At 45.4% G+C, this 13,336-nt stretch overlaps 1 protein-coding gene across 1 annotated transcript in view; it reads left to right on the plus strand.

The window, feature by feature from the left end:
* Positions 1–13,336, plus strand: part of LOC141105218 (C-type lectin domain family 2 member D-like) — a 123,708-nt gene that overhangs the window by 79,726 nt on the left and 30,646 nt on the right. Inside the window, exon 4 of the mRNA XM_073595105.1 lies at positions 10,973–11,050. Within this exon, the coding sequence (XP_073451206.1) occupies positions 10,973–11,050 (78 nt within the window). The remainder of the gene's footprint in view (positions 1–10,972; positions 11,051–13,336) is intronic.

Raw genomic sequence — 13,336 nt, forward strand, 5'->3', positions numbered from 1 at the left:
GCTACCAACTATGTGTCAGTACCCTGTTTCCACTTACTGCACCTACCCTGCCTTTAACCCATTGAAGATTACTTCTTCTCTGCTGCCTTGGGCAACCCCACAGAAATCTTCCTTAGCAACTACTCCCTCTTTTTTACCATCCTCCGACTCTTGTCTTTCATCAGCTGCATCCTCTACTCACAGCCCTGCATTCACATACAGAACTTCAGTTGCTAAACCTAAAAAGAAACCAAAGTTTTTCCCAACCCACACAATCCTGCCACTATCTAATCCTGCTTCCACACCAGCCGATCTGTTCCAGTCTGCCTCCATACCAGCCGGTCTGTTCCAGTCTGCCTCCACGCCTGCAGATCTGTTCCAGCCTGCCTCCATGCCAACTGATCTGCTCCAACCTGCCTCCACGCCAGCCAATCTGCTCCAGCCTGCCTCCAAGCCTGCCGATCTGCTCCAGCCTGCCTCCAAGCCATTCGATCTGCTCCATTCTGCCTCCAAGGCAGCTGATCTGTTCCAGTCTGCCTCCAAGCCAGCCGATCTGCTTCAGTCTGCCTCCAAGCCAGCCGATCTGCTCCAGGCTGCCTCCAAGCCAGCCAATCTGCTCCAGCCTGCCTCCAAGCCAGCCGATCTGCTCCAGCCTGCCTCCAAGTCAGCCGATCTGCTCCAGCCTGTCTCCAAGCCAGCCGATCTGCTCCAGCCTGCCTCCAAGCCAGCGTATATCTGCTTCAGCCTGCCTCCAAACCAGCAGATCTGCTGCAGCCTGCCTCCAAGCCAGCCGATCTGCTTCAGTCTGCTGTCCAGCCTGATGTTCCGGTGCCCGCTGTCCAGCCCAATGTTCCAGTGCCCACTGTCCAACTTGCTGATGCATTGCCCGATGCCCAGCTTGATGATCCAGTTCCTAAAACCCAGCATGATGATCCAGTTCCTGATGATCCGGTTCCTGATGCCAAACCTTATGTCCCAGTGCCCCTTGTCCAGCCTGCTCCAGTGCCTACTGTCCAGCCTGTTCTGGTGCCCGCTGTCCAGCCTGAATACTAGGGGGGTGGTGGTTGCGCTGTGATGGGAAGGGGGATAGGGAAAGGGAGAGACTACACTAAAGTGCATGTGACAAACATGTCAAGTGACCTAAAGAAAACCATAAAACAAAAATAAACAACACACTGATAAGTGTATATAGTGAGCGACTGAAAAGGCACACTGACTAGTGCATATATTAAACAAATGAAAAATACCACTAAAAAGTGTTGGCATGAAGGGAGAGTGGAATTAAATCACATGGAAGTGAGTAATGCACATGGTGAAAGGGGCAATCAGGCTAATGAGATATTAAAAATAATAATAATAATAATAATAAACAATCAGTGCATGTGACACTAAGTGCACAAATGGACAAATAAATGATGGATAACAAATGGTCTTATACATAAATCAGAGGCACTCGACCAGTGAAACCATGAAAATGGAGTATAACATAAAACATAAAAAATCAATAATTGATGGCAGAAAAAAAATTGCATACATATGAAAAACCGAATAAAAATTGTGTTGAATATAAGAAAAACACAGTCCCGCCACCAGGTGTGATAATTCTGAGTCGTAGTCCAAATAACCCAAAATATAACAGGGGAAGAGGGGTGGTCTTCGATGGGGGCACCTCAGTGTACACAGGCCCCTTACCTTACAGCTGTAAGGTATACAGCATATGTATTAGACGCCCAGTAAGTGATGAAATCCAGACAATGGCAGCAGATGGTATGGCTCACAAATGCAGTGGTATCGTATGCGAAAAAAAGATGAACAGCATATGGTGTGATACCGTTTGAAAATAGCAATAGGGAGATGAGGGAGGGGGGGGGTTGCACTCACTTGTGACAGATGAGCGCAAGCCTCAAACCACGAGTGCCGAACTCGTATAGTCCACACCACTGGCCAAAGGACCCTCCAACGTCTCCTGTAGCTCACCACCCATCATACGTCATATAAGTGGTGTAATATCAAGACAAGAAAACCGCATATAGCGTAATCCCGTATATAAAACACACTTTATTGTATAAGTAAAATCACTATAAACTTACAAAAGTTGTCGGCTGGGGGGTAAAACACTCCGCGAGCGCCGTGCTCGTAACATCAGCTGTTGTGTGGCAGCGTCCCGTGCTCCTAACGCGTGTCGTCACGTCACGTGACTTCTTCAGAGGACCCTCTGAAGAAGTCACGTGACGTGACGACACGCGTTAGGAGCACGGGACGCTGCCACACAACAGCTGATGTTACGAGCACGGCGCTCGCGGAGTGTTTTACCCCCCAGCCGACAACTTTTGTAAGTTTATAGTGATTTTACTTATACAATAAAGTGTGTTTTATATACGGGATTACGCTATATGCGGTTTTCTTGTCTTGATATTACACCACTTATATGACGTATGACGGGTGGTGAGCTACAGGAGACGTTGGAGGGTCCTTTGGCCAGTGGTGTGGACTATACGAGTTCGGCACTCGTGGTTTGAGGCTTGCGCTCATCTGTCACAAGTGAGTGCAACCACCCCCCCCCCCTCATCTCCCTATTGCTATTTTCAAACGGTATCACACCATATGCTGTTCATCTTTTTTTTCGCATACGATACCACTGCATTTGTGAGCCATACCATCTGCTGCCATTGTCTGGACTTCATCACTTACTGGGCGTCTAATACATATGCTGTATACCTTACAGCTGTAAGGTAAGGGGCCTGTGTACACTGAGGTGCCCCCATCGAAGACCACCCCTCTTCCCCTGTTATATTTTGGGTTCTTTGGACTACGACTCAGAATTATCACACCTGGTGGCGGGACTGTGTTTTTCTTATATTCAACACAATTTTTATTCGGTTTTTCATATGTATGCAATTTTTTTTCTGCCATCAATTATTGATTTTTTATGTTTTATGTTATACTCCATTTTCATGGTTTCACTGGTCGAGTGCCTCTGATTTATGTATAAGACCATTTGTTATCCATCATTTATTTGTCCATTTGTGCACTTAGTGTCGCATGCACTTATTGTTTATTATTATTATTATTATTATTATTATTATTATTTTTAATATCTCATTAGCCTGATTGCCCCTTTCACCATGTGCATTACTCACTTCCATGTGATTTAATTCCACTCTCCCTTCATGCCAACACTTTTTAGTGGTATTTTTCATTTGTTTAATATATGCACTAGTCAGTGTGCCTTTTCAGTCGCTCACTATATACACTTATCAGTGTGTTGTTTATTTTTGTTTTATGGTTTTCTGTAGGTCACTTGACATGTTTGTCACATGCACTTTAGTGTAGTCTCTCCCTTTCCCTATCCCCCTTCCCATCACAGCGCAACCACCACCCCCCTAGTATTCATGCTTGTATTTGTCTGTTTGGAGCAGTCTTATAGGTGTTGCAGCAGTGTCCCCTTGGTAGTATAGGAGTCCGCCAGCAGCGCAGGAGTTCTTCTGTTTGTTTCCATACGCTGTCCAGCCTGTTGTTCCAGTGCCCACTGTCCAGCCTGCTGCTCTGGTGCCCGCTGTCCAGCCTGTTCCGGGGCCCGCTGAGCAGCCTATTCCAGTGCCCGCTGCTCTGCCTGCTGTTCCGGTGCCCGATGCCCAGCTTGATGATCCGATGCCCAATTCCCAGCTTAATGATCCAGTTCCTGATACCCAGCCTGATGATCCAGTTCCTGATGATCCGGTTCCTGATGCCCAACCTGATGTCCCAGTTCCCGCCGTCCAGACTGATGATCCTGTGCCAGTCACCAAGTCTGATTTTCTAGTACCCATTGCCCAGCCTGCTGTGCCTCTGCCCCCTGCCCAGCTTGATGTGCCGCTTCCCAGCTTGATGTCCTTCTGCCCGCTGCTCAGCCTGATGTGCCTCTGCCTGCTGCCCAGCCTGATGTGCCTCTGCCCGCTGCCCAGCCTGATGTGCCTCTGCCCACTGCCCAGCCTGATGTGCCTTTTCCTGCTGCCCAGCCTGATGATCCGGTCCCTGATGCCCAGCCTGCATCTGGAAGTTCTGTACCCAACAACCTGCCTGCCTCTAATGGTCCACTGCCCAATGACAAGTCTACCTTTGATCGTGTTTATCTTCTCCCTACCACACAGCCGGGTTCTACTGACTATGCCAGCTACTTAGTCGGATTGTTGTGCAAAGGCTAAGTTTCCACCTGCTAATGAATCTGAAAGCTCTAAATCCTCACGTGCCTTATATGGGTTACCTGCTTGGCCTAAGACTCATTTTATGGTTGCCTCGGTCGAGTCCCTCTGGCAGTATGTTGCTCCTATGGGGCCCAAGTCTGGTGGTCCGGACATACCCGGGGTAACTAGAAGCTGCGTTTGCCTTCATGGCCCTGGTCATGCTAAGCTTCCGGGTGAATGGCAGAGTACGATCGGTGCCTTGTCATGATCCGAAAGCGAGTGCCACAGCTCTGGCTGTACTAGGGGACCCAGGTTGGGTAACCAGTGCCTCAGAGAGACCTACGTGGCTTTTAATGTGCAGATAAAGTCCTAGAAACCAGGCAAGCTACTCGGTTATGATGAGACACTTTGGTGTCTGGATTCTGTTATTGTCACATGACCCCAGGGCTAAGTTTGTAAATAACCCGTGGGACCCCAGAATTGGGTTATCTGCTGTTTTGAGGGACTTGGAGTGTCAAATGCTGTACATCTCAGGGAATCTGGCCAGCAGGTCACCCAGCCAGTGTCTTGACTTCAACAGTTGGATACTTTGCCAGTTACCTGACCTGGGTTGGGGAACACTTTGACTATTGATGGATCTTGGCAGTAGGGCATCTTGCTTGGAACCCGGCACTTCTTCAGCCTACGAGGAACTATTTCTTTGGACATGTGTAATGGAGGAATGTTTTTTATGGACTTTTTCTGCTAATTGGAACATCCTGAGGCCACTCCTTAGAGGGGGGTACTGTCAGGAAAGGGCTCACCTGCAGATGACACTGTGTGCTCCCAGATTCAATGGCTGCAGTTCCAGTGTCCACCAGCGGGTGTCTCCCAGCAGCCAGAAGCTCATTAGTCATCACCTGATGCTCATTGCAGAAAGTATATTTAAATCCTGTCTGTCCTGCTCTGGTTGCCTTGGTGTTTTGATCTTCATGTGCCCCTGGCCTGCTATCATGCATCTTGCATCTATCTGTTCCTGGACTCCTGCCCTGCAGCCTGATCCCGTCCCACCTGCTCTCTCTATCTCCTGGTACCCTTTTCCTGTCCTGTCTTGCTCCCAGCTCCCTCTGCTTGATCTCCTGTGTATGACCCTGGCTCAGCTACGATTACAATTTTGCATCCCCTATCTGCTGTATATACTTAGTTTAGGCAGTTGTACATTGTGTGTCACTATTTGGTTTGTTTTACACCGTTTGGTATGTTGGAGGTGCGTTTATATCTTTGTTATTCACTTATCTTTTAAATAAATTATATTATTTTACACTAGTTGTGCCTGACATTCTCTGTGGCAGTCCACACATTTCTGGTCACATTAGTTACTCACAAATAGTAACAACAGCAATGTCCAAGATGCAGGCCTGATAGTCTTCACCGGCAGTTGGAGCTCATTAGATTATATCCAATAAAGCACAGTGATGTGATGGCACACAGAATGGCTTAAGCAGGCTAGTGGTACTCCTTTAAAGTGGTTTTCGGTAAAGATGTCTATGTACAGTGTCTTATAGAAATGCAGTAAAGTGTTCCCAAGGATAAGGTGTCTGTACACAGTGTTCAAATAAAGTAACCAGGGAAGGATTGCAAATGGTGGGCGATTGCCCTCTCACCAATGACCGGATAGGACACATGCCTGGCAGATAGCGATCCTGGGAGAGACATCCTTCAGGAAAGCGACCAGCGATCATTCACAGCTGCTGGAAGCAGATAGTCATAGTGTCCATCAGATGTCTGATGAACAGCCAGCATTGTTAGACCCTCCAGAGCCAGGTTGATATCACTCGATCGCTGAGTGGTAGGCTGCAGCCTCCTCTCTCAGCCACAGAGAGGTGTGCACTCAGCAAGGCCCAGGAAGAAGAGAGCGCTGGCTGATCCTCCCACAGAGAGGAAAGAAAGAATAGTCCACTTCTACAGTATTGGGAGTAACATTGCCTGAGCGAATTGTGTATTTATACATATAGTAGACCATCAATAATGCCTCATTCCAAACTCTACTTCAGAGGCAGCCGCCGCTCACAGACCCAGGCCGCCCAGAGTTTACCAAACTTTTTGGGGCAGTTTCATCCCATATATGTCAGCTTGTACAGGGGCAGTGACAAGTCTATCAGGATTTGCCATTGGTGGACCATAGGGGGAAGGGGCTTATTCCATTGTAGAAAGATTGCTTTCCTAGCATAAAAAGCTGTGTAAAATACAAATATTTTTTTAGATTGGGGGGCCTCTAATGTATCACAGATACCAAGTAGCAAAGGTATTGGGTCGCAGGGGACCCTCATTTTCTTAGCTGTGTTTATAGATCAGATGGTCCCCAAGATTCGTACACCAACACTTGAGGTCCCACCACTGCACCAAGGACACACTCAATATAAAAAGCTGCCACTTTAAAATGAGCAAATTATGGAAAAACATTTACTATATAAATAAATAAAGGTAAATGGTGGCGCTAGTGAAATAACAAACACCTAGTGATGAATGCTGATGACTACCAAACAAGTAATAAATAAATGAATATGATCATAATCTATGACTAAACAGTCCATATATATATCATGATGTTTCAAACAATAATGTGATCTTGAATCCTTCCACTACACCACGTGCACTTGGTGATTCCTCTCTCCTCTGGATAAGCACTCAACAGATAAAGATGCCTTGCTCGGCAACACGTCGGGACGTCGATGTACGGCAACCAGTTATGACGTTTGACACAATACCGGAGGTGACGTTCCGAGGTGCACAATTTCATCTGAGTTAGATACCAAGCTACTGATCACACACGCTCGGTCCATTGTGATCATATTATGGCAGTTCTTGATGCTACAAGTGCTTTACTTTACTACCTGTTTTCATGTGAGTGCAAAATTTGAAGCTTTTTTAATGCAATAAATTTACCACCACATTACTGCACTTTTGGAGCACTTTGTTTATTATATGCGGAGAGTCTATGACATCTGGTGTCACGATTGGATATCGGTGGATATTTAACCTTGTGAGGGCTGATGCTGATTTGCCAAGCATGAGAGTGCAAGGCATCTTTATCTGGCGACTGCTTATCCAGATGGGAGTGGAATCACCAAGTGAGCGTGGTGTGGTGGAAGAATTCAAGATCACATTATTGTTTGAAACATCATGATGTATATATGGACTGTTTAGTCACGGATTATGATCATATTCATTTATTTATTACTTGTTTGGTAGTCATCAACACTTGTCACTGGGTGTTTGTTATTTCAGTTATTAGCGCCACTATTTACTTTTATTTATTTATATAGTAAATGTTTTTTTCATAATGTGTTTATAGATCACTTGTCTTTATTAGATTCAACAAAAAGGTATTGTAGCGGATGGTTGCTACTAATTACTAACATCCACCATGTTCACCCTGCTGCCAGACCTTCATACATCACTCTCAGAGGAATGAACAGTCATTTGCTTTGCTTTGTTTTGTTTTTGTTTATATGGGGAATATAACTTGGTTGGGGAAGGGGTATGGGATGACCACAGAACAGATTACTTTGCCATCATTATTACAGAATTGAGCTTGGAAAAAATTATGGACTCTAACATTTACAGTCTCTCCTCTGCAGCAACTCCTGCAGACCGTTACTCCTCCTCTGCACCAACTCCTGCAGACCGTTACTCCTCCTCTGCACCAACTCCTGCAGACCGTTACTCCTCCTCTGCACCAACTCCTGCAGACCGTTACTCCTCCTCTGCACGAACTCCTGCAGACTATTGCTCCCAGGACTCTTCTCCTCCTGCACAAAACTTCACTGTCAAATGTTAGTCTCTCCGCCCCATCATCTTTACACTGCACCAGGGATCACTCTGAATAATCCCAGGTGGTTTGCTGAACTTTGCTGAGTTTTAATAGGCCTGGGGCCTGCCCCTTCTTGACAGCCTAGATGTTAGCAGCATTATAAAGTTGCTGGGCTACTGATTCCAGCTAGCCTGACTTGCAAATCCTGGGCCCGCAGGCCACATTGATTTGACACAAAACCAAACCGTCTCTCGTCTGGCCTTGCACACAGCTCCCCTGTCATGCCTCCTCCAGATATCCACTGTGCCTCACTCACCGACCTTCTACAGCCCTGAGTCCTTGGTAAAGGATTTACCCGGACATGAGTACCGACCGCTTCTCCAGCTCCTCTGTTCCAGAACACCTCCTCCATGACCGTGTAAGGAGAGAGGCTTCCTCCCAGCTCCCGAGCTCCTCTGCTGAGGCGCGCACCCCCCCCCCCCGATGGGGTGGGACTCCTGCAGCAGTCTAACACTCAATTCTTCACTTCACCCAGCCGACAACTCCCCTCCATTGGGCTGGACCTGAGTTTAAGTAGGAGGCCTGCCCCCTGCCAATTCCAATTGGGGATTGGTCAGGGCTTCTCACATGAGCTCCCTGTCAATCCAATTCCCAGCCCTGCCCCTCTTCCAGAACATTCTCCCTGGAAGCAGGGGAGGCGCCCAAGAACTGAAGCACAGGTGGTCACACCCACTGCTACACTAACCACTCCCTGCCCCACAGATCAAAACAAGCAGGCCTAGCATGAAGCATAGGCCTGCCTAAATTTACCTGCCTGGCAGCTATCACACAAAAACCTCACCTCTAACACCTACCTGTGGTAGAGGGCGCTACAGTATCATGGATGTAAACAATAGGTAGTATCACTGCAGGTATAGAAAGATAATAAGCAAATCACAAGTTACAGGGTATAAAACAAATAGACATGCAATGTTAGAAGATGCCGTCAAGCGTGTATGGGTCCAGGGTAGGTCGATGGTTCCTGCCTAACAGTCCCAGGACCTCTCCCGCTTCTTCTCCAGATAGGATAGTCACAATAAATAGGCTCCCAGAGACTGATGTGTAATTTGCCATCATCCCTCAACATTTAAAGACAGAAAGAACTTCAATTATTGAATAGATAAAAAACTATATAAAATATTAAATTTTTATTAATGCAAAAGTTTAAAAAACAGACTTTTAACAAAGATAATCACATAGATAGCAAAAATATTATATACAGTAATTAACAGTGGTGGCAAAGAAATCCCACTACATAAATGAACATCATCCATGAGTGAGAGTCTAACGCGTTTCTAAATATGTAAATATAATCTTCATCAGGGACAATTTGCCATTTCTGAAATGTAAAATACAGTATAAATGCATAGAATACAAAAATGTACCGTATAACATATAACTGACAGGATATATAAAAAACCCCTGTCAGAATATACAAAAAAACTCACATGTCAAAAAGCAGTGATTTGAGCAAAGAATTCCTATATACCATCAATCGTCCACAAAGCTTGTATTGGCCTTTCAACATACCGAAGAACCCCAGGATATTGTAATCCAATAGAGGCATCCAAATAGAAGAGAAGTGGTGATAACACCTTGTAAAACAACGGCCAAGAACAGGAAAAGGGGGACCTATAAGAAAAATTCCAATATGTAATGAGGCCCAGAACATGGATAAACATAAACTAAATAAATATTCACATACCTCCTTTTGGAGATACTCCGCCATCTTGTGTCACTCATTCTCCTGGCCTGAGGTCCACATGCACACATATTCCTATCCACAGGCCTGTTACCCAAAATAAAGAATGTCCAGTCTAAAAGCTTTTTAACGCATTACTATAGTAACTCAGGCACATTCAACATTGCATCTTCTTCTAAGTATAAAGTTACAGTGCAGAACACTTGTTATCAATGTGCAGTACCATCCCTACCCGCCATCTTACCAGCTCTTTCCAATAAGTCCCCCAAAGATGGTTTCAAATATGAGGGCGTTCCTCAATCCCAGGCCCTGAGGCTGTCCTGAATCAAGCCACAGACTTGCTAAAGAAAAGTCAGAGGTAGCAGGGTTTTTCCAACTTCTCCCTAGGGTATCCAAACCAGTCCTCCTGGCAGTTCAGCCCTGCAGAGGGTCCTCTCTCGCTCGTGTACAGACCACAGATCTACATGGCATTGATCAGGGATTACTTTTTTCCCATAACAAAACTGCCCAACCCCAACCACAGCTGGCACTAAAAAGGCAGACTCCACCCACTACATAACCAAAGAAGGGGCAACAAATAAAGAGGCACTACACTTGCCAACAAGTGTGCGTCAAGAACATTGAGTTGTGTAATCCTACAGCATAGCGTAAATAGGAATTTTAACAGAAGAAGAACAAGGGGGAACTAGTAGGTGATAAACAGAGAGAGAACACAGAGGGACCATTATGCCTAATTTGGCAGTAAGTGTGAGTAGTCAGTGTAGCACCCCTGACCTCTGGAGGCACTTATGGCTTATTGCCCAGCACTGAGCATGTGCTACGCCCCTCACGGGTTATAGACCTAGCAATATGGATCAATCAAGCAGCACCCTACCACCCAGCAAGGCTTAATTTTAACTAGTCACCCCTGTTTAGGACAGGGTGGCTACATAGCCATATTAGCTGTGTTTATATTATCTGTTTGTAGCTTCCCTCCTCAAGGCAAAACTGTGAGGCCTTCATCTCATGTACAGTTATGTCAATCTGACACAGGGAGAAAGAAGGAGGGAGCACAGGGATGACCTTATCCAGTGAGTTGTGACTTCTTCAATGTCCAATCACATGCTATGGAGGTCCTTCACCAAGATGTATATCTTTAACTGCATTGAAGAAAAGTGAGGTCAGAGATTTGGTTGTATTGGCAGGGTTACAAGACAGAAATGGCAAGCCTATTTTACACAAATTAAATGAATATAAATATTAAATGGTTTCTACAAAAAAGAGTTGTTATTTATCCATTGTTTTCCTTCTTTATAGATCAGCTCTGTGATTTGGAAATCAGGATGATGGAAATAAAGAAGCAGCTGTGTGTGGCCACCAGTAAGAAACCTGCTGGTAAGCCCTGTAGATACTGGCCTGGTGATCTTATCAAGTAGAGAATAACTGGAGTGGTGCACAAATGCAAACCTTAAACCTACACAAAGAGGAAACAGGCCCTTAACCGCTTGCGGAACGCCCACCGTACATATACTGCGGCAGGGCGGCCGCTCTGTGCCAGAATACGTACCCAGTACATGATCTGACACTTCTCGGTCTGTGGCAGTGGAATGCCAGTGGCAGGTACCGCGGACTTGATGTCCCCCGGCACCCACCGATTAGACAGGACACAGACGGAATGGCAATCTAAGTATGTAAACAAGGCAGATTACTGTTCTGTCAGAAGGGAAGGTATGGTTCCTGTAAAGCAGGAGCATGAGATCAATGCCCTCCCCTAGTCAATGCACCTCCCCCACAGTGATAAAGCACAGGCTAGGCATTCAATTAACCCTTTGATTGACCCTGCTGTTAACCCCATGCCACCCAGTGTTATTAGAACTGTGACAGTGCATATTTCTTTCACACTAATCACTCTATTAGTGTCACTGGTCCCCAAAAAGTGTTTGGTGGTCAGCTCATGATGGCTTGGTGATGTACATCATAGGGTTTGCAGCCATGGCCAGGAAGGTATTTTAAAAGTCTTGTAGCACCCTCTCTCCATTTTAAAAACAGATACATGTAAAAGAAAACTATTGGAATGCCAAATGTTCGGTCCGGCTCACACTTTTGTGCTTTCCCATATCTCTTATATCTTGTTCTGGAAATTTTATAGATAGGCAACTCCTATCCACATATTGATTGGTGGTTCCAAATTAATAATAACTACTGCAGTAGGGAACAGACACAAAAGATACGCTCCGCATCTTTCCAAATAACTGTTCTGCTTTATTATGACGCAATTGAAGTTTTTTTATACACATGATTACATAGGTATCACATTAATATTACAATTGTAGTTTTATGGTAACAAGGAGCGTAACATAGGCAGGCTAATTCTAATCAGGATTTGAAAGAATGCAAACATGTAATGAAAACATTATCGATGCCAAGTACATAGTGACTGCAGTGTGCAATACATACAAAATAGAATACATATATATGCAGAACTTACAAATTTCCTTTACAATCCACAAACCTAAACAAAGACTTGGTAGGTGGCTCCCAGGGTGGTCACTTTTCTGTCCGCCAGCCCAGTGACTTGACTTCTCTCTATTGTAGTTAAGCAATACAGCTTGGGCACCAAGCTTGGTTCTGTTCTGTGAATAACCAGTTAAAGGCTTACCACATACCACACACGCTCTAAAAACTGTCATCAAAATACAATGGGCTTGTATGTTACATTGAATCAATAGGCCCATAGTGAAAATGTGTGTGAGTGCTGAACTGGTTAAAATACAGTTACAGTGAGAGAAATATGTAAGCTTCCATTATTTGGCTAAGACTGAGTTTTGAAGGACAATATTTTTTTTAATTGAACCCACAATACACAAAAGGAAAACACCAAATTGAACCAAAAAAAGTAGACGTGAACTAACAAAAAAGTGTACTGTGGTGTGTATTGGTCCCCTACCGCAGAGGAAGGACGCTTCCCTGGCCCTTTATGGCACAAGGCTCCTGATGGGGGTAAGGCACTCTCAGGTCCACTTAGCTAAAAGGCCTGGTGGACCTCTGCTCCTCAAGATTAGCTTAAGCTGACCAATGAGTACTAGGTGGGAGGATCTCCTAAAGAGAGACACCCCCAAAGGAAAAGTAGGCTGGAACCTTATGGCCACAAATCCTCCCCCTAGATTTCGAGGTAGGCCCAAAAACCCACACCCTACACTTTTTGAGTGAAAGGTGACATACAAAAAAGTGAAAGTGGAGACATGGAGATAAAAGTAAATAAAAAGTGTGAATATGCAAGACAATGGCTAGGCCTTGCAGCTTGGTAACAAAAATTACCCCAATCTCGGCCAAAAGGCCTAGGTCATGAGGCATAGTACAGAAAGAAGCATAGGTGCCTAAGGGGGGTAGGGGCTAGTGCACTTTTATACAGTGGGGTCCTAAGCCCATAGGGCAACTCCAGCACCCTGATATGACACTCCGAAGCACCGCTTGACATCTCTGCATTTACAGCCACTGACCAGAAAAAGTAGCATAGTCAAATCAGGAAGCATTGGGCACCTCTGAACCCTCCACACCAGGGAAATACTCCTGACATCCACCTTACTGGGTGTACCCTTAATTAGGTTTCTTTCCCATGGGGAAGATCCCTCAGGACCCCATCATACCAGCAGTGATACTATACAGCCAGCCATCCCAGTC

Source organism: Aquarana catesbeiana, linkage group LG08 (genome assembly GCF_042186555.1).
Source record: "Aquarana catesbeiana isolate 2022-GZ linkage group LG08, ASM4218655v1, whole genome shotgun sequence".
In the NCBI taxonomy this organism is placed as follows: Eukaryota; Metazoa; Chordata; class Amphibia; order Anura; family Ranidae; genus Aquarana; species Aquarana catesbeiana.